This window comes from Mobula hypostoma, chromosome 2 (genome assembly GCF_963921235.1).
Source record: "Mobula hypostoma chromosome 2, sMobHyp1.1, whole genome shotgun sequence".
Taxonomy (NCBI): Eukaryota; Metazoa; Chordata; class Chondrichthyes; order Myliobatiformes; family Myliobatidae; genus Mobula; species Mobula hypostoma.
In genome coordinates, this window is record NC_086098.1 from 169065048 (window position 1) to 169090333 (window position 25286).

At 43.0% G+C, this 25286-nt stretch overlaps 1 protein-coding gene across 1 annotated transcript in view; it reads right to left on the bottom strand.

Annotated features, from left to right (window-relative positions):
• LOC134360030 (ubiquinol-cytochrome-c reductase complex assembly factor 1) overlaps positions 1 to 25286 on the bottom strand; it is a 188601-nt gene that overhangs the window by 26293 nt on the left and 137022 nt on the right. Inside the window, exons 7-8 of the mRNA XM_063074049.1 lie at positions 16760 to 16837; positions 7396 to 7509 (exon numbers count right to left, since the gene is read on the bottom strand). Of these exons, the coding sequence (XP_062930119.1) occupies positions 7396 to 7509; positions 16760 to 16837 (192 nt within the window). The remainder of the gene's footprint in view (positions 1 to 7395; positions 7510 to 16759; positions 16838 to 25286) is intronic.

A 25286-nucleotide genomic window follows, 5' to 3' on the forward strand; every position in this document is an offset into this window, starting at 1 on the left:
TCTCTCAAGAGATGCTGCCTGACCTGTTGAGTGTTCCTTGTGGTTTCTGCTTTTTATTTCAGATTTTTTCAAGATCAGGTAAGCTCTCCCAGAAATGTTGCTAGAATATGAATCCTTTTCAAAATTTTCAAAAGGAGGAGAGGGGTTGGAGGATGAGGATTCTTAATGAGGAAATAATGGTTTCAATGTATTTTAGGGGGAAATTTAAAAGGGATCTATGAGGCAAATTTTTTTTTTAAAATACAGAGAGAGTACAGAGAGAGGTAGCCTGGAATGCATTGCAAGGGGAGCTGGTAGAAACCGGTATGACAGCAATATATGAGAAGCATTTAGAAAGGCACATGAACAAGCAGGAAATGGAGGGGCATAGACAATATGGAGGCAAATGGGATTAGACTGGGTGAGCAACATGGTTGGCGCAGACATCGTAGGCTGAAAGGCCTGTTTCTGTGCTGTATTGTTCTATGTTAGACCATAAGACATAGGAGCAAATTAGGTCATTTAACCCATCAAATCTGCTGCACCATTCGATCATGGCTGTTTTATTATCCCTCTCAACCCCATTCTCCCCATGACCTTTGACGGCCTTATTAATCAAGAACCTATCAATCTACACTTCAAATATGCTCAATCATTTGGTCTCCACAGTCGTCTGTGGCAATGAATTCCACAGATTCACCACCCTCTGGCTAAAGAAGTTGTTCCTATTGGGTTGTAGACAGTGATATGGGAATAAGGGTGTTCTTTCAAGAGCTGACGCCTGTTAAATAAGTGGCCTCCTTCTGTGGTTTAACCTTCTACAATTCCATCATTTAATTGACAATAATTACTCTGTATGGTTAATATGGAAAAATGTGTCAAATTACAAAACCTCAATACATCTCCACAACAGGCATCTAATTGGTAAATTTTGAAATGGATGTGTGAGGAATCATATTTTGGGAAGAAAAATATGGGTTTCAATGTATTTGGAAGCTATGAATCTAAATAGAGTACAGGAACAAAGATCTGGGGTTACAGATAAATCAGAAAAAATCGCATTGCAAAGCTGCCAAAAAAAGCAAAAAAAAAGGGCCTTATTTTTAGAAGTATGGTATTGAAAAGCAGTGAAGTTATGTCAAACTTGCACAGAACTTTGATTAGATCTTAATAAGGTGCATATCAAAGGCACGAGACCATACCCATTGGGAGAGGCTAAAATTACTGCATCTCATACTCTCTCTCTCGCTCAAAAGAGAAGCCCAAGGGAGATCTTTAATATTCATGAAGGATTTGACAGAACAGTATTCTAACAGAAGAACCTCCACTTGTGGGATGCCATGGTAGTGCAGCAGCTAATGTAATGTTATTACAACATGCGCAAAATGCTGGAGGAATTCATCAGGCCAGGCAGCACCTAGGTAAAGAGTACAGTCAACATTTTGGGCCGATGTCCTGCCTTAGGGTTTTGGCCCAAAACGTCGACTGTACTTGTTTCCTAGATGCTGCCTGGCCTGCTGAGTTCCTCCAGCGTTTTGTGTGTGTTGCTCTGATTTCCAGCATCTGCAGATTTTCTCTTGTTTGTAATGCTCAGGTCGCCAAGAATCTGGCACTCAATTCTGTAAGCAGGTTTATATGTTTTAACCCATGTGCATGTGGGTTTCTTCCGGGTGTTCTGGTTTCCTCCCACAGCCCAAAGACATACCGGTAAAGACGTATAGGTCAAGTGGTCATTGCCAATTGTCCTGTGATTAAGCTAGAGTTAATTACGTGGTTTGCTGGGTGGCGCAGCTGGAAGGGGCCTGCTATGCACTGTATCTCCAAATAAATGAGTAAATAAAATAGAATTCTGGAGACACACCTTTAGCTAGGGAAAAGCAAGAATCTGGAAATCACTCCTATGAGAAGCTGTTGGGACAAACAGTGAGGTACCTTGAAGAGGAAGGGGAAATCAGCACAAGAGAGGAAGGAACGTGAAGGGCCGTGAAGAAGAATTGCCGGGGGTGTGGTGGGAATGGCAGATGGACCTTCAGTCTAATGTCTCAGCTGAGACCCTGGGCCTTCCCAAATCCAGGTCTCGCTTAGCAGTGGACTGGGTGTCTGCCTCGCATTTTGTGTCTTCTTCACTGGTGGAGGTGTCAAAGTCAAAGCTATCTGATTCAGAGTCAAGAGTGCTGCAGTTCTCATCTGCTCTTTTCAGATGCTCCCCACATATTCCCCCTTTGCAAAAGTACTCAACCAACCAAATACCTCCAGCATCTGCTCTTCACATCTCTGTCAATATTTCCGAGGATCTATCCTGGGCCCAACAGATTGATACAGTTACAAAGAATGCACGACAGCAGCTATATTTCATTAGGAGTTTGAGGGGGCCTGGTATTTTACCAAAGATACTCACAAATTTCTACAGATGTACCATGGGGATCATTCTAACCGGTTCTATCACCATCTGATATAGAGGGGCCACTGCACAGGATCGTAAAAGGCTGCAGAAAGTTGTAAACTCAGCCAGCTCTATCATGGGCACTAGTCTCCCCAGAATCAGGTCTGTTATCACCAGCATGTGTCGTGAAATTTGTTAACTTAGTAGCAGCAGTTCAATGCAATACATAATAATATATAAAGAAAAAAGTAAATCAAGGACATCTTCAAAAGATGATGTATCAAAAAGTTGGCATCCATCATTAAGTACACTCATCACCCAGGACGTGTCGTCTTCTCACTGCTACCATCAAGGAAGTGGTACAGGAGTCTGAACATTACCTCACTATTTTTATTTCCTCTCTTATTACACTACTTATTTAATTTTTTTTAGCTATACTTCTTACTGTAATTTAGAGTTTTATTAAGTACTGCTGCCGCAAAACAAAAAAATTTCAAGACCCATGCCAGTGATATTAAACCCGATTATGATTCACATAAGAAGGCATGAACGACAATGCCTGTACTTCCTTAAAAGTTTGCACAGATTTGTCATGTGACTAAAAACTGGGACAAACTTCTATAGATGCACTATGGAGAGTATCCTGACTGACGATGTCTAGAAAAGATAAGTCTACAGAAAGTGGTGGATGCAGACCAGCCCATCATCGGCTAAGCCACATAATTGAACACATTTACTTGGAGCTCCGCCACAAGAAAGCAGCATCCATCATCAATGACCCCACCATCCAGGTCATCCTCTCTTCTCACTTGGGCAGTGCATACAGGAACCTTAGGTCCCACATCACCAGGTTCAGGAACAGTTATTGTCCTTCAATCATCAGGCTCCTGAACCAGTGTGGATAACTTCACTCACCTCAACCCTGAACTGATTCCACACCCACAGACTCACAAAGACTACATTTTTATCATTTGCATGATTTGCCTTCATTTTCACCTTGCCGTTTTTCAGTCTTTCTTTATGCACCTCCACTCCATCTGCCACAAGCAGAACTTCCCAGTGGCCAAACATTTTAATTCCAATTCCCATTCCCGTTCTGACATGGTCCATGGCTTCCTCTAGTGCCAATATGAGGAACGACACCTTATATCCCATCTGGGTAGCCTCCAAATTGATGGCATGAGTATCAATTTCTCATTCCGGTAAAAACATTCCCCACCCCACTCTGACCTTTTACCTCTTCTCACCTGCCTATTACTTCTCTCCTTCTTCAGTTTTCTCTCCTATCAGATTCCTTCTTCACCAGCATATGACCTTTCCCACCTACCTGGCTTCACCTATCACATTCCAGCTATCTTCCTTCCCCTCCCACCCACCTTTTTCATTTTGGCATCCTACCCCTTCATTCCCTGTCCTGATGTAGGATCCTGGTCCAAAACGTCGACTATTTATTCATTTCCATAGAAGCTCCCTGGCCTGCTGAGTTCCTCCAGCATTTTGTGCGCATTGCTTTGGGTTTCCAGCATCTGCAGATCTGCTTGTGTTTTTGTTTATATAAATTTTTCTTGTAAATTCTATTGCATTTCTTTATTTTGCTGTAAACGCATGCAAAAAAATGAATCTCAAGGTAATATATGGTAACATATACATACTTAGACAATTAATTTTACTTTAAGAATCAATTTGACTTTGACTTAAAGCTTTCGCAAGGGTTGGCTTTATCTAGGCTCCACAAGTATCCGATTATCTCAGCAAAGGCTGAGAGTGGTCTGATGATATCTGCTCTGGATATGAATACACTTCAGGTTGCTGGTGGATTAAATAAAAGTTTCTTTTGCTGTCAGTGTGCTCCCTGTGCCAGGCTTGCTCTTGAGCTTGGATCCTGGACTGTTGCCAAATAAGAATAGTTCCTGGCTCAGCGATCTGATCGCTATTCCTAGAACTGATTTACCTGGTTCTAGGAGGACAGACCAACTCTGCGGTTGTTAAGAGAGGGTGTATTATATATCTATAAATAGGGAGTGCCCCAGAAATTACTGGGAGTACTCTGTGCTGGTAGAAACATCCTACCACTGGAAACTTCGGGGGCCTCTTGTGGCTTTTACTGAATAGAAACTTTTACTCATTCACCGTGTCTCTGCCAAGTGTTACCTCCGCAGGAAAGAGAGCCATTTCATCTATTGTCAGCCTGCATTAATGGCACAGCAACTTACAAAAGAAAAACAAAACAACCACCCGTTTAACAGGCTATGGTAATGATTATTTCTTTGCAAAGTATAAACGGATCAAAATCCTATCACATGCTAAGATGACAGTATGCTTCAAAGCTGTTCATTCCTGCAACCAATGATTTCAATCAGATTTTGAGCCATAAAACCATAAAATGTAGGAGCAGAATTAGGCCATTTGGCCATTGTGTCTGTTCTGCCATTCCATAATGGCTGATTTACTATCCTTCTCAAACCTATTTTCCTGCCTTCTCCCCTGTAACCTTAGATACGCTTACTAATTAAAAATGATCAACCTCTGCTTTAAGCATATTTAATGTTTTGGCCTTCACAGCTGTCTGTGGCAATAAATTCCACAGATTCACCACTCTCTGGCTAAAGGAATTGCTGCTCATCTCTGGTCCTAGACACCCCTACTATAGGAAACATCCTCTCCATGTCCACTCTATCTAGACCTTTCAATATTCAATGTGTCTCAATGAGGTCCTCCCTCCTTTTTCTAACCTCTACTAAGTCCAATCCCAGTGCCATCAAATGCTTTTCATATGTTAACCTATTCCCAGTGTTTTTCTTGTGAACCTCCTCTGGGTCCTCCCTAATACCAGCACATCCTTTCTGAGATAAGAGGCAATCGAGCGATCCTTCTCTCTTTTGATGAAGAGTGAGAACCTGTTGGTCCTCGAGATGAGATCTTGGAAAAGTGACATGGAATATTGCAAAGTTGGAACAGCGAGTTGCCGGTCTCTACTCTTGTTGTTGCAGGAACAACTTCTCTCTCCCTCGCTGGAGAGGGAGGGGGAGGGGAGGGAGGGAGGGAGAGGATGGAGTGCTGGTTTGTGAACTGTAGTTTGATGGACTCTGGATTAATGGACTCTTTGGGGCTTCTGTTGTTGCTGGCACGGTAGTGTTGTTGGGGGGTGCTTCTGCTGTGGGTGGGGCTTGGGGAAGTCTATACTTTTGCTGACGCTTGTGCAAAGATGGGGGGGCTCTTCGGGGCTTCGCTGTTTCTATTGTTCTATGGTGTTTCTTTGTTTCGTGGATGTCTGTGAGGAGGACGAATTTCAGGTTATATACTGAATATATACTCTGATATTAAATGTATTTTGAAACTTTGAAACACTGAGTGTCCATTTATGTTTGGAATGTGGGAGGAAACTGGAGCATCCAGAGAAAACCCTCATTGGTATAATAGATGGATGGTAACGACCATTCACCACAACAACCACGAGAGGGGTTGAAGAAACTACTCAGTGGCTATTTTATTAGATACCTCCTGTACCTAATGTAACATCCTGGGAAAGGGTTCACTGCTAATGTAATGGTCTTTCTGGAGAAGCAGTGTTTGGGTTATGTTTAGAGATAACAGGTGCTTTGGAACGTGAGCAGAGTCTTTTGTTTGGTGGAAGAGGGAAGACGCTGGAGAGAACTGGTCGTAGGAATCGACCCGGTGGGGAACCGTGATTCGATGGTGTCAGATGCCGAGACTGACTGAGGATCGGTGAATATGAATTTTGGGAAGAGTTGTGCACAGTTGACTGTTTAATTATAATGGGCCCTTTTTTCTCTCTTTCTTTTCTTTACTAACCCTTTAGTTAAGATTCATAAATATAATACCTTTAATCGAATGCAGTGTGCTGTCTGTTATTTCTTGGTACTGAGTTGTAATAGAGTAGCAAATTACACAGCATCCACACAAATTGAGGTTTGGGGTGGGATAGCCATTTCAATCCCATGGGTTTGGTGGGACAAGTGTGTGTATTCCTTAGACTTATGCAGTCAAGGAAACCAGGGAGGTTTCACTAATAAAGTGTTTGTGGTCTTCTGCTGCTGCAACCCATCCACTTCAATGTTTGACGTGTAGTGCATTCAGAGATGTTCTTCTGCACACCACTGTTGTAACGTGTGGTTATTTGAATTTCTGTCACCTTCAACCATTCTGGCCATTCTCCCCTGACTTCATTCATTAACAAGGCATTTTTGGCCACCCAACAGCTGCTTTTCGCACCATTCCCTGTAATCTCTAGATTCAGCTGTGCATGAAAATCCCTGGATATCAGCTATTTCTGAGATTCTCAAATCACCCCATCTGACACCAACAATCATTCCATAGTCAAGATCACATTTCTTCCCCATTCTGATGCTTACTCTGAATAACAACTGAACCTCTGGACCATGTCTGCATGCTTTTATGTATTGAGTTGCTACCACGTGACTGGCTGACTAAGGTTCAAAGTTCAAAATTCAAAAATATACATTTATTATCCAAGTGCGTATATGTCACTGTATACAATCCCGAGATTCATCTTCTTCCTTGCATTCACAATAAATCCAATAACCATAATAGTATTAAGGAAAGACCGCACCAACAGAGTACAGAAGACAATGAACTGTGCAAATAAAAAAAGAATAATAATAAAAAATAAATAAGTAATAAATTTCGAGAACAAGTTGAAGAGTCCTTGAAAGTAAGTCCATAGGTTGAATGAACAGTTCAGTGACGAGGCGAGTGAAGTTGAGTGATTAGATATTTGCATTAATGAGCAGGTGTAAAGATGTTCCTAATAAAGTGGCCATTGAGTGTACTTTTAACTTCGAGCAAGCATCAGACTATTTACTCGCTGCAAATGTTGGCTGCTGAATGTATATTGACAAAATAGGATCAAATAGATGAAATGGATGTGGGAAAAGAATAGGTAAGTAAAATTATGCTCATTGTACTTTCAAACGACTAGCCTACCCCGCAGCATTGTGAAGTTCAGCCTCGATAACAGATTAGAGTTCACTCAAACAATTTAGGTACAGTACCTGTTTGCGGACATATTCGACCATCAGCTCCAGCTGCCTTGGGTCTTCGCACTGTTTATTGAAGAAGTGTCTCCACAGAGATGCAGCCAAGACACGATCATCTGACAATATTCCCTGGTTAACAGAAAAAAAGCCAAGAGGAGGTTTCATCACTATCAAGATTGAGAAGGATATAGAAGCCAGGCTGCACAGTCGGTAGTCAAACTACCCAACACATCACCGGCATCAGCCTACCCGATATCAAAGACATACAGTATATACACAACTGTGCCAGAAAATAGTCACTAAAATCATGAAGGATCCCATCCACCCTGCTTATGGACTATTTGTCCCACTCTCATCAGGGAGGAGGCTATGCAGCATCTATGCCAGAAGCACCAGACTCAAAAACAGTTATTTTCCCCAAGCCGTAAGGCTGATCAACACTTTCACCCACTAAATCAGCCCTCCACCACTACTTTATCATTTTCTGTCAGACACTCCTGAGCCAAGTGAAACTTTATGGACATCCAATCAATCTATGCATAGAAGCTGTCTTATCTATTTATTGTGCTTTTTATTATTATTGTGCTCTTCACTTTATTGTGTCTTTTTTGTGCTGCATCAGATCCAGAATAACAATTATTTTGTTCTCCTTTACACTTGTGTACTAGACATGTCATTAAACAATAATCTTCATTCAGTCAATGAACAGGGAGTAATAGGATGACTGATAAGACGTTATTGCCCATTACTGGAACACAATAGGCTGGGAGCAGGGTCAATTTTGTAGAGAAAAAACTTCAATACACTAAACACTACTCGATCCATGCCTCTTAGCATCTTAGCAATTGTCCATGCTGCAAGTCTCCCCTCTCCATGCCACCGATGTTGTTCAAGGGAAGGGCACTAGGGCCGATACAGCTTGGCACCGGTGTCGTCGCAGAGCAATGTGTGGTTAAGTGCTTTGCTCAAGGACACAACACGCTGCCTCAGCTGAGGCTCGAACTAGTGACCTTCAGATCACTAGCCCAACACCTTAACCACTTGGTCATGTGCCAACACTTGATGCAATAATTAGCTCATAATTTGGCGGCGATGTCAGCAGAAAATTTTATTGTGGTGCAATCGCAAACAAGAGCAAAGACAGTAAGACCATAAGACATAGGTGCAGAATTAGGCTATTTGGCCCATCGAATATGTTCCGCCATTCAATCATAGTTGATCTTTTTTTCCCCTCCTCAGCCCTACTCTCCAGCCTTCTCGTCGTAACCTTTGATGCTGTGTCAAATCAAGAATCTATCAAGCTCTGCCTTAAATACACCCAACAACCTGGCCTCCATAGTTGCCAGTGGTAATAAATTCCACAAATTCACCACTCTCTGGCTAAAGAAATTCCTCTGATTCTCTGTTTTAAATGGACGCCCCTCTATTCTGAGGCTGTGTCCTCTTGGCCACCATGGCAAACATTCTTTCCACATCTACTCTGTCCAGTCCTTTCAACACTTGAAAGGTTTCAATGAGATCACCACCCCCCATCCTTCAAAATTCCAGGGAGTAAAGACCCAGAACTATCAAACGTTCCTCGTATGATAACCCTTTCATTCACAGAATCATCCTTGTGAACCTCCTCTGAACCCTCTCCAATGCCAGCCATCTTTTCTTACAAACGTAGATGAGGAACCCAAAAATGTGCACAATATTCAAGACTAGGCCTCACCAGTGCCTTATAAAACCTCAGCATCACATCTCCAGCTCTTGTATTCAACCTCTTGAGATGCTAACATTGCATTTGCCTTCCTCACCACCGATTCTAGGGTGTTCTGCATAAGGACTCCCAAGTCCCTTTGCATCTCAGATTTTTGGATTTTCTTCCCATTTAGAAAATAGTCTGCACATTTATTTCTACTAACAAAGTGCATGACCATGCACTTTCCAACATTCGTGCCCATTCTCTTAATTTGTCTAAGTCCTTCTGCAGCCTACCTGTTTCCTCAACACAACCTGCTCCTCCACCAATCTTCATATCATCTGCAAACTTGGCAACAAAGCCATCTATTCCATCAGCTAAATCATTTATATAGAGCATTAAAAGAAATGGTCCCAACACTGACTCCTGTGGAACAGCAGTAATCACTGGCAGCCAACCAGAAAAGGATCCTTTTATTCCCACTCGCTGCCTCCTACCAAACAGCCAATGCTCTAACCATGCTAGTAACTTTCCTGTAATAGCATGGGCTCTTAACTTGGTAAGTAGTCTCATGTGTGGCACCTTGTCAAAGGCCTTCTGAAAGTCCAAATACACAACATCCACTGTCCCCCTTTATCTACTCTGCATGTAATCTCTTCAAAGAATTCCAACAGGTTTGTCAGGCAGGATTTTCCCTGAAAGAAACCATGCTGACTTTGTACTATCTTATCCTGTGTCACCAAGTACTCCATCATTCTACCACCTCTGCCTACCTTCCTATCCCTCTGATAAAACATGTAACCTTGGACATTCAGCTCCCAACTACAACCATCCTTCAGCCGTGATTCAGTGATAGCCACAACCTCATACCTCACAATCTGTAATAGTGCAGCAAGATCATCCACCTTATTTTTTATTCTCCGCGCACTGAGATATAACACTTTGAGTGCTGTATTTGCTACCCTTTTTGATTCTGCATCCCTAATGCACTGATACTCACCCTACTGGCTGCAATGATCTCCTATCATCTGCCTGTGCTTTCTGACAGTCTGACTGCACGTTATATTTGCTTTTTTTTTACCATATGTCCTATCCTGAGTCTCTTCACTCTGGCTCCCACCCCCTGCTAATTTAGTTTAAACCCTCCCCAAAAGCTCTAACAAACCTGCCCACAAGAATACTGGTTCACCTTGGGTTCAGGTGCTTTTGAAAACTCATCACTTTTGAAGAGGTCATACCTCCCTCAGAAGAGATCCCAATGATCCAAGAAACTGAAAACCTGGCCCCTGCACCAGCTTCTCAGCCATGCATTAATCTGCCAAATCATCCTGTTTCTATTCTCACTGGCGTGTGGCACAGGCAGCAATCCAGAAATTACTACCCGGGAGGTCCTGCTTCTCAGCTTTCTACCTAGCTCTCTAATTTCTCTTTTTAGGACCATTTTGCTTTTCTTTCCTATGTCATTGGTCCCAATATGTACCAAGGCATCTGGCAGCTCTCCTCCCTCTCCAAAACTGAGAAAACTCTTGTTTTCCTCTGGTTAACACTCAGCTGTGAGTCCCTGACTAACACACTTGGATTTTGATCCCAATGCTTAAATCCTATTGCAGAAAATAAGCATGAATTCTGGGCTGAAACCCTCTTCCAGTACTGAGAGGGTGCCACTCGTAGAAATGTGATCACTCCAATCGAGTGTGATGTTTTCCTAAGGGGTTATTCCCTTAGTGGAGAACTTTGTTTAACATGGGGAGGCAGATGCACAGGCAGCCACCACAAAGTCCTTGATAGATCAGGGTCAGCGTCCAATGGCATGGAATACAAGACGACTGGGAACCCTTCAAAGCTGCAGCCTTCCTCCACCTTCACTGCTGTTGTGATGTGTCATCATCTTCTGTTAGCTCCCCCGTTAGATTCTTGGTTGGATCGCTCTTTGTCTGGAACCTCCCCCTTGACTTTGACAGCCCTGGTGACACTACCAGGAGTAAAGTCCAGACAGCATCGCTGTCGTGTTCTCAAGAACTCACAAGTCTCTCCAGCAGGACAAAGTAACGATCCTCAGAGAAGAAGGGAGTGCCACTATCCCTATCCAATTGAGAGAGCTGGTATCTTTCAGAAGAGAAGATTAATCAAGGGGTCATCTATCATCTCAAGATCCTGTGGCATAATTTTGAAGAGCAGAGGATTGTGGCCAATACTTAATGGCCAAACAACATCTAATGCCAATGAACTGATCATCAGCACATTGCTGTTTGAGGAACCTTGCTCTACGTCTGAATTGAAGGCTAGGGACTTTACAGAGATGATGCATGCTTACATTGAGCACTGTCACAAGAAAGCAGCGGCCTTCAACAAGGACCCCCACCATCCAGGCCATGCTCTCTTCTCACTACTATCATTGGGTCGGAGGTACATAGCCTTAGGTCCCACACCACCGAGTTCACAAACAGTTATTAATTGCAACTATCGGATTCTGAATGGGGTAGATAACTTCACTCACCAAATCTCTGAACTGATTCAACAACCTAAGGATTCACTTCCAGGGACTCTTAAATCATGTTCTCAGTATCATTTATTTTCTATTTGTCAGTCCTCTGCATATACTTTTTCATAAATTCTATTGTATTTCTGTATTTTTATGTAAATGCCTGTCGTGTCGTGCAAAGAAAGCACGGCAGCACCTCTACTTCCTCAGGTGTCTGCAAAGATTTGGCACGTCATCAAAAACCTTGGCAAACTTCTGTAGATGTGTGGTGGAAAATGAGCTAACTGGCTACATTACAGCCTGCGATGGGAATACCAAAGCCTTAGAGCGGAAAATGCTACAAAAGGTGGTAGATTTGGCCCAGTACATCATGGGCAAAGCCCTCCCAACCATTGAGCACAGCTACACAAAATGTTGCAGTAGAAAGCAGTATCTATCATCAAAGACCCTCACCACCCCGGCCATGCTCTTTTCTCACTGCTGTCATCAGGTAGAAACTACAGGAGCATCAGGACTCACACCACCAGGTTCAAAAACAGTTACTACCTCTCAACCAACAGGCTCTTGAACAAAACGGGATAACTACACTCATTCTATTTCTGGTGTTCCCACAACTGATGGTCTCACTTTAAGGACTCTTTATCTTGTTATTTCATAGACGTTATTTATTGCTATTTATCTATATTTGCATTTGCAATTTGTTGTTCATTGATCCTGTTTACAGTTATTGTTTAATAGATTTGCTAAGTATGTCCACAGGAAAAGGTGTCTCAGGGTTGTATGTGGTGACATGTATGTACTCTTCATCATAAATCTAATTGAACTTTGAATAAATTTTACTTTGAACTTTGAAGTACCTACAAGAATGAAGTAAGAAATTTATTTTAATCTTTGAAAATTAATCTCATAGTAGCATATGATGACATAAAGGTACATTGACAATAAATTTACTTTGATTTAAAAAATGGAACATAAAAGCAGGGATAATGGTGATTGAAAAATAGATTCAGTATTAAAATAGAATACACTCAATGCCCAGCAGATGGTATAAGCTACAGTATATTATAAGCAACACACATGAAATGCTGCAGGAACTCAGCAGGCCAGGCAGCATCTATGGAAAACAGTACAGTTGACATTTCGGGCTGAGACCCTTCAGCAGGGTCTGCCTGGCCTGCTGGCATCCTCCGACATTTTGCGTGTGTTGCTTGGATTTCCAGCATCTGCAGATTTTCTCTTGTTTGTGATTATCATAAGCAAAGCAGGTTAAACCATATCTTATGCCAACTACAGATTTCAGATCAAACATTACAGCAAAGTCCCAAATTGGTTCTCAGCTGCTCTGTGACTCTCAAACGGGCTACAAAGGAGCTCTATTATGAAATAAACACTCGTCTTTCAAATTCACTCAGTGGCGACAGAGAGAGGAAGCCAGGCAGGGAAAGGGGACACCTATCTTGTCTCGGCAGAATTCATTTTAGTGAGGTTAGGATTCGTGTAGAAGGTAAGCAAGGAAGCGAGTGTACTGTACAAGTGCCTAATGGCATTTCACAGGGATTCATTCCAAACAAAATAAGGCAAATCGGTGCCAAATGATTTTGGTTTAGAAATACACTATAGGCTTGTTCTGACCCAAGCTTTTTGATGGAAGGAGTATTATTTTAATACCTTGTGGGTAAAGCATGTATGAAGAGTTTTTGGCTGCTGAAAGGACCAAATCAGGAGCGAACATCCTGAATGAGTGGCCATGAACATAGGACTCTCACTAACAAATCCAGAAGGGAGCACAGAAATGTTCTTCACAGGAGAATGGTGAACTAGCTTCCACAGAGGGGGTAACTGAGGCCACTACTGTTTGTGGAAAGGTGAGGTGGGCATAAGGGAGGTTCCCTTCGTAGGACATGCTGACAGGGTGAGACAAAGTGGGGTAGGAGCAGGCTTGTGCACAGCATGGATCCCAGGGCTAAATGGCCACGGTTCCCTACTCTAAGCACTTGGTTCTGCTACATCTGACTGTAGGATGTGTAAAGCAAACAGTGAAAATCACAACACACTTCAGAATGACCGGGTGGTGAAGAAGACTTTTGGCATGCTGGCATTCCATCAGTCAGGGCACTGAGTACAGAGCACCCATGCTCCATCCGCCAAAAGTGGCACTTCCCAGTGACCCAACATTTTAATTCTGATTCCTATTTCTGTTTCAACATGTCAGTTCCTGGCCTCCTCTTGTGCCATGATGAGGCCACTCACAGGGTGTAGAAGCAACACCTTATATTCTGTCTGAGTAATCTCCAAACTGATGGAATGAACATTGATTTCTCCCTCCAGTAAAAAACTGTTTTCTCTCCCACTCCACTCCTCTTCTATTCCTGACTCTGACCTCTTACTGCTTCTCACTTGCCTATCACTTCTTCTGGTGCCCGTCCTCCTTCCCTTTCTCCTACTGTCCACTCTCTTCTTCTGTCAGGTTACTTCCTCTCCAGCCCTTGACCCACCTGGTTTCACCTATCACCTTCTAGCTAGCCTCCTTCCAGTCCCCAAATTTTTATTCTGGCATCTTCCCCCTTCCTTTCCAGTCCTGAAGAAGGGTCTCGGCTTGAAACTTTGATTGTTTGTTCATTTCCATAGACCCTGCCTGACCCAAGTTCCTCCTGCATGTTGTGTGTGTTGCAGTGTACAGAAGTTGGGATGTTTTGTTACGTTCTCATAAGATGTTGGTGAGGCCACATCTGGAATAGTGTGTTGTTTTGGTCACCCAAAAAAGAAAGAAACTGGAAAGAGTGCAGTAAAGATTTACGGGGGATTTTGCCATGAATTAAGCAACTGAGTTACAGAGGGAGGCTAGGACTTTATTGATTGGAGCACAGGAGGACAAGGGGCAGAGCTTGAGGACACGCGTTTAAAAGGTTCAATGGTTTATTTCTAATCAAAGTACACAACTCTGAAATTCTTCTTCTCCAGACAGCCATGAAACCAAGAAAGAAAAGAACTGCAGCACGATCATCAACCCCCAAATCCCCCCTCCCCACACAAAAAAAATGAAGAAAAAATGGAACAGGCACATCAACCCCCTCCCTAAATCCTCCTATCCCGCCCACATAAAAAAAAATGAGAAGGATCGAGTAAAAAACACAAAATATAAAAAACACACTGAAAAAAGTCCATAGTCCAAGTTCACATCCAAAACGCAGAAAACCTGGCTAACATTCTCTGGGCACAGTTGCAGGCTCTCTCCTCTCTGCCAGCAGAGTGATTCCACCAGCGTTCTAAAGGCAGTCTCCCTCTCCAGCAGCAGAGCGATCCCACCAGCGATCAAAAGGTAGACAGCCGGTGCTCACCTTCTGCACTCGCCTCGATGTTTCAATCTGCTTTGTCGCTTTAATTGGTGAACAATGGAAGCTTTAATCAGCAAAATGGAGTCGAACATTGGCTCACGTCCTCTCCAGCGGCCTTCTCGCCATGAGATTCGCGCTCACTGGCTCTGTCTCCTTAAATCCTCTTGGAGATTGCACAGCGCTGAAGCACCCACCCAAATGATCTCCAAACTACCAATCACAGGCTCCAATAGTTCCAGAATTGCATTCAAGAGGAAAAACAAATGTAAAAGACATAAAAAAGGTGAAATACATGGTTTAATGGCCAATCCAGAAGATATCGGCCATGGGAGCATTATAAACAGGTGCATCTTGTCTGGAAGGGTGAGAGGGAGAAAGTTTAAGTGAGGTGTGCAAGGCAAGTTTTTATTTTATAGAGGTGGGTGCCTGGAATGTGCTGCCAGGGGTAGCGGTGGAAAAAGATATAATAGTGGCATTTCAGAGGTTTTTAGATAGAATTTGCATGATATTAGGGTGGCACGCTGGAGATACATCTCTACCAAAGGAGGTGTAAGGTACTCCTTCTCTCCGCTAGCCTGCGGGTCACCCTTGGGCAAGGTGTAGCACTTACTTACCCCCACCTGATCAGGGTCAAGTGAAGTCATGGGAGATGGTTGTATGAACAGCTGGTGCATATCATGTCCTGGTTATGTGACCACTGACACTAGGCAGACTCTGAAAAGTACTGATAATGACTGGGGTCACCCATCTTGTAAAGCCACTGCCCAGAAGGTGGTAATGGCAAACCACTTCAGCAGAAAAATTTGCCAAGAACAATCATGGTCATAGAAAAACCATGATCAGCCACGTCACGTAACAAAGGAATGCAGGAAATGGAGGGATATGGATCACATACAGGCAGAAGAGATTTAGTTTATTTTGGCACTGTATTCAGCACAGATAGGATGGACCAAAGGGCCTGTTGCTGGGCTGCATTATTCTACGAAATTTCAGTTCCGCCAGCAGCAACAGGCTTGCGTGGGGAATGACAGAGGAATGAGGATGCTAGAGCTTGATCTTGTCGAGGTGGACTACAGAAATGCAGATAGTAGATGGTTAGGAGAATGAAAGCCCATAATCTGGTTTATTGGTATTGTCCACCTGTACTGACAGACAGTGAAAAACTTTGTATTGCATGTCAGGCACACAAATCATTTCATTACTCAGGTAATACAAAAACAGAGTGCAGAATAAAATATTACTAAGAGAATGCAGTAAAATTTAATGCAAAGTTATGATGAGGTATATTGTGAGGTCAAGAGTCCACCTTATCGTATTAGGGGACAATTCAATAGTCCTCCAACAGTGGGATCGAGGCTGTCCTCAAGCCTGGTGGTATGTGCTTTCAGTCTTTTGTATCTTCTGCCCAATGGGAGAGGGGAGAAGACAGAATGCTCCGTGTGGGTGGGGTCTTTGATTATGCTTGCTGTTTTACTGAGGCAGCAGAAAGTAAAGATAATCTATAGAGTGGACACTGGTTTCTGTGAAGTGCTGAGATGTGCCCACAACTCTGCAGTTTCTTGTGGTTGCCATACCAAGCCACAATGCATCCGGATAGGATGCTTTCTATGGTGCATTGATAAAAATTGGTGAGGGTAAAAGAGCACCTTTCTTTATCTCCCGAGGAAGTGAAAGTAGAAATGTAAACTAAAAGTCCCAGAAGGTGAAGAGAAAGAACAGGCAGGTTTAGGGACTGGAGGGCTTTGTGTAATTGGGCTTCAGTATGCACAGTTTCTTTAGTTTGTGTGGTGCACAAACATTAATGATTTGATCTTAAGTATTGCTTGGTCAAAAGTGAAAAAGTGATAGAGGACCAGAAATTCAAAATAAAACACTCACCTCATCATACCCAAATATAGCAGCGTAGAAGTTTTCGGTCATAGCTCGTATGTGCTGTTTCAACACAATTGATTCGATCTGAAGGACACAAATAGCAGCAGAAATGAGCAGTGGGCAGAAGACAAACAGCAGATTACAATGAACTGGTAATATGAACACTACCTCATTACTTTTTTTAATATATGTATACATACATACACACACTCTTACTGTAATTCACAGTTTTTTCCTCTATTATTATGTATTGCATTGTACGGCTGCCGTAAAGTAAACAAGTGTCACGACAAATGCCGGTGATATTAAACCCAATTCTGAGTCTGCTTCTGAAGTGCAGAGAGTTTAAGAAATGCACTCTCCAGCAGCTGACAACAGCAAGCTGAGAGTGTGAAACAAGCTGCCTGCGGAAATGGTAGATGTGGGTTCAATTTCAACATTTAAGACAAATTTGCATAGGTACGTCGATGGGAGAGGTATGGAGGGCCATTGTCCAGGTGCGGAAATCCTATCAGATTCCTTCCTCTCCAGCTCTTTATTTTTCCCACACCTGGCTTCACTTATCACCTTCTAGCTATCCTTCTTACCCACCCCCCACCTTTTTTATTCTGGCGTCTTTCCCCCTTCCTTTCCAGTCCTGAAGAAGGGTCTCAGCCCGAAACATAGACTGTTAATTTATTTCCATAGACGCTGCCTGGCCTGCTGAGTTCCTCCAGCATTTTGTGTGTATTACTTTGGATTCCCAGCAATGTGCAGACCTTGTCATGTTTAGAATAAAGTTCGGCATGAACTAGATGGGCCGAAGGGCCTGCTTCTCTGCTGTAGTGTTCTATGACTCTATAAGGGCATTCTTACCCCATCTGCAATGTACCATTAACAAGGCACTATATATTATAAATTGCTCAACTGTAAGACAAATGCCAGCGTGCACTAGCTAGGTGAGTGACCTGTATATTTTATATAGCACTTTTCCCCCTCAATGCAGCTTTCAATATTCCCTGTCACTTATTTAATCTCTCCCACCACTACTCCCCATCCTAACCCTTTCTCCATTAGGGAAAACACGTGTACTTAACTGGGAGAGGAGGAGCGACAACACAGAGGGGTCACAGATGGCTGGGAAATCTGGGTAAACCCAGTTTGCATATGTTTCAGACATGGGCAGATGTTCCTTCTCTGAAAGGTGGCGCCCAGAGTTGACATTAACTCAGGGAATGAAAGGCCTTCACCATTAAGGGATTGTTACAGCGTTCCTCGCGGAATTCCTTTCACTTATGCAAGAGGAAAAAATGTCAGTGCTCTTAATCCTTGGATCAATTTCAAATCTGACCAATGTCAGCACCTCAACATTTGGCTGCAGACCTGCCATCACTACTCCCTAGCTTATGAAAGATTGTACTTTTTGAGAAATTGTTGTTCTCGGGGGAAGAGCTGGATGGTGTTGGTGGTTAGTATGCTGACTGCTTGTTTCTGCAGTGTAACTTTTCTTTTCTGCTGATTTTCTTTGCTTTACTCTACTTGCTTTTCCTCAAGGAGATCGAGCTCCTTGCTGAAGTACTCAGGAACCAGAGTGGAGTTCACTCACCTCATTATTGAACTAATTTCACAACCTATTGACTCACATTCAAGCTGTCTACAACTTACGTTCTCAATATTATTTATTTACTTATTTATTAATATTATTTTTGTGTTTTTTGTATTTACACAGTTTGTCTTCTTTTGCACATTGGTTGTTTGTCAATCTTTGAGTGTAGTTTTTTGTTGATTCTATTATATTTCTTTGCTCTATTGTGAATGCCTGCAGGAAATAGAATCCCAGGGTACCTACTTCGATAATATATTTACTTTGAACTTTAGCCTCAAGGCAGCAAACAAAACTAGATCAGCGAACAATCTGCTGGAAGAACTCAGTGGGTCGAGCAGCAACACTGCATCAGTGCTGAATGCAGAATGTTTGTCAATTCCTTCCCTCAGGCAGATGCTGCCCGACTCGCTGAGTTCCTCCAGCAGGTTGTTTCTTGCTGCGGAATTGAGCACCTGCAGTCTAATAAGGAGAGGCTGGACAACTTGGGTTATTTTCTCCAGAGTGGCAGAGACTGAAGGAAGACCAGACAGAAGTTTATCAGATTACGGGAGACATAAATAGGTTACATATTTTGTTGGGTGGCAGGGTGGAGATACGTGTCTACCAAAGGAAATGTAAGGTGGGTCTTCCTTCTGCTAGCTTGCAGGCCACCTTTGGGCAAGGTGTAGCACCTGCTTAGCCCCCCAATCAGGGTCACATGAAGCTATGGGAGCAGGTGGTGGAAGGTCGTAACACAAATCCTGGTTATGCGACCACTGATGCAAGGCAGGCAATCTCTGAAGAGTATTGATAATGGTTGGGGTCACCTGTCTTGTAAAGACATTGCCCAGAGAAAGGCAATGGCAAATCACTTCTGTAGAAAAATTTGTCAAGAACCATCATGGTCATGGAAAGACCACGATCACCCATGTTCTCCCCATAACTGTGTGGGTTTCCTCCACATTCCAAAAAACGTACAGGTTAGTAGATTAATTGGTCACATGGGTATTATTGGGGAACACAGGAGGAGGAGAAGATGGCGGCGCGATGCAGCGCACGCAGCCTCTCTGGTGAATGATATCTGCAATTTGTCAAGTAGGGGATCGTGCACAATTCTGATTTGATGGAGACAGATGTGAGACTACAGAGGAACATTTGGAGAAACTTCTGAAATGGGCGCTTCGCCGCTGCTGCTACTGTGTGGTAACCGGAATCTCCAGAGCAGAAGGCCTTGAATCCTCGGCTTTGCTTGTTTCGGCGTCCGGGGCTAGGTGGAAGGTGCTCGGCAAAGGATGCTGCTTGGGAAGCTGTATCGGAGGGGCTGGTCGGAGGCTTGAAGTTTTTGGATGGACGGACTCGGTGTCCGCTGTGGTAGGCTGCTTCCAAGGCATCGGCAGTTGTCGGTGCCTGGAGGTTTATGGTAGGGAGTTTCTCCCTTTTGCCGCCTGCTATCGGGGACTCGGGAGTCGATCGGGACTTCAGACTTTTCTTTTACCGTGCCCATGGTCTGTTCTTTATCAAATTATGGTATTGTTTTGCACTGCTGTAACTATACGTTATAATTATGTGGTTCTGTCAGTGTTAGTCTTTGGTTTGTCCTGTTTTCTGTGATAACACTCTGGAGGAACATTGCATCATTTCTTAATGCATGTATGCATTTCTAAATGACAATAAAAGAGGACTGAGTGTTGTCAGAATCTAGTCTAATCTAACACAAGGCCAATGGGAAGGAAGGGCCTGTTACCCTGCTGTATCTCTAAACAAATATAACCTCTTCTGCATTGTCTTCAAAACCTCCAAATTCCTCCTATAATGGGGCAAACACTCCATAAGTGGCCCAACCAGAGTTTTACAAAACTGCAAGATAACTTGAGTCTTGAATTCAGTGTCTCGATGAATAGAGGGAAGCATGCCACCTGCCTTCTTTACCACCCTGCTAACTTGTGTAGCCACCCTCAGGGAGTCCAAGATCCTTCTAGGTCTTGCCATTAGCAGGTCTTCCAATGACTATTTCAGGAACACTGAATCTCCTGTGCCTATCTCAATACTTAAAGGTTAGCTTCATTTGTCACACCTACATCGAAACATCAATGACCCACACAGTCCGAGGATGTGAGAAGGGGCAACCGGCAAGTGTCACTAAACATCCAGTGTCAAAATAATGCAGCATGCTCACAACGCACTAACCCTAACCCGTATGTCTTTAGAACGTGGCAGGAAACAGGAGAGCATGGAGGAAGCCCACATGGGCACAAGGGAACATACAAACACCTTGCAGACAGCAGTGGAATTTAACCCGGGTCACTGGCACTAAAATGGTGTTATGCTAACCACTACACTACCGTGCCGCCCTTAGTTAGCTAGTTACGTCACAGCTGATCTATATCTCAACTCCACTCTCCTTTGGTTCCACAATGCTTAGTGACTTTGCCCGGCTAAGAACAAGAACTAAGCTAAAACAAGAATCTATCTCTGTCTTGAAACTTTCAATGACCCAGGTTTTATCTTCCAGCGTTCCATTGCCCTGTGGGTTTGTGACGATACAAACCACCTATCGTTTTATAATCCTGCTCGAGTTAGAAACATAGAACATAGAAACATAGAAAACCTACAGCACAATACAGGCCCTTTGGCCCTCAAAGTTGTGCCGAACATGTCCCTACCTTAGAAATTACTAGTGTTACCCATAGCCCTCCATTTTTCTAAGCTCCATGTACCTATCCAAAAGTCTCTTAAAAGATCCTATCGTATCTGCCTCCACCACCGTTGCCGGCAGCCCATTCCACGCACTCGCCACTCTCTTGCGTAAAAAACCTACCCCTGACATCTCCTCTGTACCTACGCCCCAGCACCTTAAAGCTGTGTCCTCTCATGGCCAGCATTTCAGCCCTGGGAAAAAGCCTCTGACTATCAACACAATCAATGCCTCTTATCATCTTATACACAATGCCTCTCATCATCTTATACACAATGCCTCTCAGGTCCTCTTCCACTGGTCTGTTACATTTAAACAATTTCCCTCAAAACATCATTAGCAGATCAGCTTTTTTGAACTACAATAATAAATTGTGGAACTCAATACCTAAAACCATGAAGGACACGAACTCAGTTGGCATTTTTGAACACCAGCTCAAAACCTATTTATTTAACCTTGCTTTTAACTAACATCTTATTGTCCTTTATTTTCATGTTTACACTTTATTCCATTGTAAATTACGTTGAACTACATTGTCTGTATGAAAAGGGCTCATATGATAAGTTATATTATATTATTACCTATCAGCCCTGGCAGTTAGAAATTCAAGATGTGCCATTCTATTCCAAGTCAAGAGGAAATAGTTCAATTCATCGAACTGATAAAACCTTTGTTGTTGTTCCTTTACGTGCCTTGTGGTGCATTGGGTGGCATTTTTTGCCATTTCCATAGCACATGACCGTTTTTTTTTTACGAGACTGAGTTGCTAGCTCGATGCATAACCCAGCACGGATTGGAAAGTGTGCAAGGAACCAGCTGGATTCAAACTTGGGACTATTCGGCTCAAAGTCCGGTGTTAATGCAACTACACCACTGGCTGGCTTGATAAAATCTTTGAACCATCAGAAATACCTCAGCTACATCACATAAAATTTAACTCTTTAAGAGGAAGAAACTGTAAACTCAATCTCAAACTGATTGATCGCCAAAACACTATTTAGATGTGATCAAGTTTCAAATGAGGCAGCCAACTAGTGCACAGCAGGCTGCCATAAAAACAACTTCATTTCTGTGGGAGTTAAGGGCTAAATATTGCCCATAACGTTGAGGCATCAAGGTAATGTAGCAGCTAGCTCGACACTATTACAGCTTAAGACCTCAGAGTTCGGAGTTCAATTCCAATGCCATCTGCAAAGAGTTTGTACCTCCTTCCTGTGAGCATGTGGGTTTCTTCCGGGTGCTCCAGTTTCCTCCCAAAGTACAAGGGCATACTGATTGGTAGGTTAATTGGTCATTGTAAGTCATCTTGTGATTAGACTGGGGTTTAATAAATGGGTTGCCGGACGGTGTTGCCCGAAGGAAATGTTCCACACTGCATCTCTACCTACAATAAAATAAAATTCTAACAGCTTTCTTTAGAACTCTGCCAGTGAATCCTGCAGTTCTACAAACAGCAGATGGAGGCCACTGTTTAACAATTCACCTGAAAAGACTGCACATCGCATAGTGAAGCACTGCTGCACTGCATAACCATACTGGCGAATCAGCTAGGAATTTTGTTCTGAAGTCTCTGGAATGAGATTTCAACATTATCTGCGGATTTGCACGCTCCTTGTCTGGTGATTCTTTTCTTCCGCAGAATCAGAATCAGGTTTATTATCACTGGCATGTGACGTGAAATTTGTTAACTTAGTAGCAGCAGTTCAATGCAATACATAATACAGAAGAAAAAAATGAAATAATAATAAGTAAATCTTATTCAGTATACTTTATACAGTATACGTATATAGAATAGACTAAAATCATGCAAAAAACAGAAATACTGTATATTAAACAGAAATATTGTATAACAAGTGAGTGTGTGCCTTCAGGCTTCTGAACCTCCTACCTGATGGTAACAGTGAGAAAAGGGCATGCCCTGGGTGCTGGAGGTCCTTAATAATGGACACTGCCTTTCTGAGACACCACTTCCTAAAGATGTCCTGGGTACTCTGTAGGCTAGTACCCAAGATGGAGCTAATTTTACGACACACTGCAGCTTCTTCTGGTCCTGTGCAGTAGCCCCTCCATACCAGACAGTGATGCAGCCTGTCAGAATGCTCTCCACGGTACAACTATAGAAGTTTTTGAGTGTATTTGTTGACATGCCAAATCTCTTCAAACTCCTAATAAAGTATAGCCACTGTCTTTCCTTCTTTATAACTGCATCGATATGTTGGGACCAAGTTAGGTCCTCAGAGATCTTGACACCCAGGAACTTGAAGCTGCTCACTCTCTTCACTTCTGATCCCCCTTTGAGGATTGGTATGTGTTCCTCCGTCTTACCCTTTCTACTTTCTGCTCTGGGTTAATTCTATGTGGCCTGGGCATGTCAAAGGACCAAAGAGCTTAATTTCATCCCCACACTGACCACAGAGTATGTACTGACTCTCTCCCCTTGCATGGATACTATTTTATATTTGTCCAGATTCAATTGCAATAGCTTCTGTTCAGAAAAATTCCCCTTATTTGTCATGTGAACATTGAAACATACAGTGAAATGCTTTGTTTTGTGTCATCAACCAACACAGTCTGAGGATGTGCTGGGGGCAGCCCACAAGTGTCACCATGCTTCTGGTGCCAACGTAGCATGTCTACAACTTACTAACCTCAACACGTACACCTTTGGAATGCAGCAGGAAACCGTAGCACCTGGAGGAAACCTGCATGGTCAGGGGGAGAACATATAAACTCCTTACAGACAGAGCCAGGAATTGAACTCTGATTGCACTGACCACAAGGCTCATGGAAATTATTACACCCATATTGCTGCATTGGCTCTTTCTTCATCAAAAGGGATGGGACCAAATAACATCCAGGTTAATGTGGTATGAAGTTCATATTATCTGTCTCTGCTACTCACTGCAGTAAATGATGAGGGTTTGAAATGACAGAGAAGATTGGTAGCTCAGGTTGGTTGCTTGTTTGTGGTGACAAAACATTTGCAACCTAACTTCCAAGCTCGGCAAGCAACCCTACAAATAACGATGAGGGTCTTCCTCTGACTGCTCTATCTAACAGGTCTGTCAAACTCAAATGGCTTCCAATGCCTCTCCTTCCACAGGAGTCTAAAGGAATTTGGCATGCCCCCATCAGCTCTTACTAATTTTTATTGAGGCACCACACAAAGCATTCTGTCGAGAAGCATAACAGCTTGGTACGGCAACTGATCTGTAAGTGACTGCAGGAAACTGTAGAGAGTTATGGACACAGCTCAGCACGTCATGGGAACCATCTTCTCCTCTATGGAGTCTGTCTATGCTTCTTGCTGCCTCAGTAAGACAGCTAACGTCATCAAGTACCTCACCCACCCTGGACATTCTCTCTTTTCCCCTCTCCCATTGGGCAGAAGAAACAAAAGCCTGAAAGCACATACCACCAGATTCAAGGACAGTTTCTAACTAACTGTTATCAGTCTCTTGAACGGATGAATTGTATAGTAAGATGTATTATTTGCCTTTCACTATACCTTGTCATGATTTTGCACTTTATCATTTACCTGCACTGCACTTTGTCTGTAGTTTTTACACTTTATTCTGCATTGTTATTGTTATACCTTGTTCTTCCTCAATGCACTGTGTAATGATTTCATCTGTCTGAACAGAGGCTTTTCACTGTATCTTGGTACATCAGAATCAGGTTTAATAACACTGGCATACGTCATGAAATTTTCGTCTTTGTGGCAGCAGCAATATATAATTAGAGAAAAATCTGTGAATAACGGTAAGTATATATACTGTGTGTGTGTTGTGTATGTGTGTTTGTGTATGTGTGTGCGTGCGCATGTGTATAAAATAGTTAAATACATAGTGCAAAAATAGAAATAAAAAAGTAGTGAGGCAATGTTCATTGAACATTGAACAGGAGTAACGGGAGTAATGGAGACAGGTTACCCCCTATTGACATCGATGGATCTGTGTCTGAGAGAGTGAACAGCTTTAACTCCCTCAGCAAAAGCATCACCAAGGATCTCACGTGGTCTGTACGTACTGGCTGTGTGGTGCAAAAGGCACAACAGTGCCTCTTCCACCTCAGACAGTTGAAGAAGTTTGGCGTGGGGCCCCCAAATCCCAAGAACTTTCTATAAGGGCACAGTTGAGAGCTTCCTGACTGGCTGTATCTCTGCTTGGTATGGGAACTGTATCTCTTTCATTCGCAGGACTCTGCAGAGAGTGGTGCGGACAGCCCAGTGCATCTGTAGATGTGAACTTCCCATGATTCAAGACATTTACAAG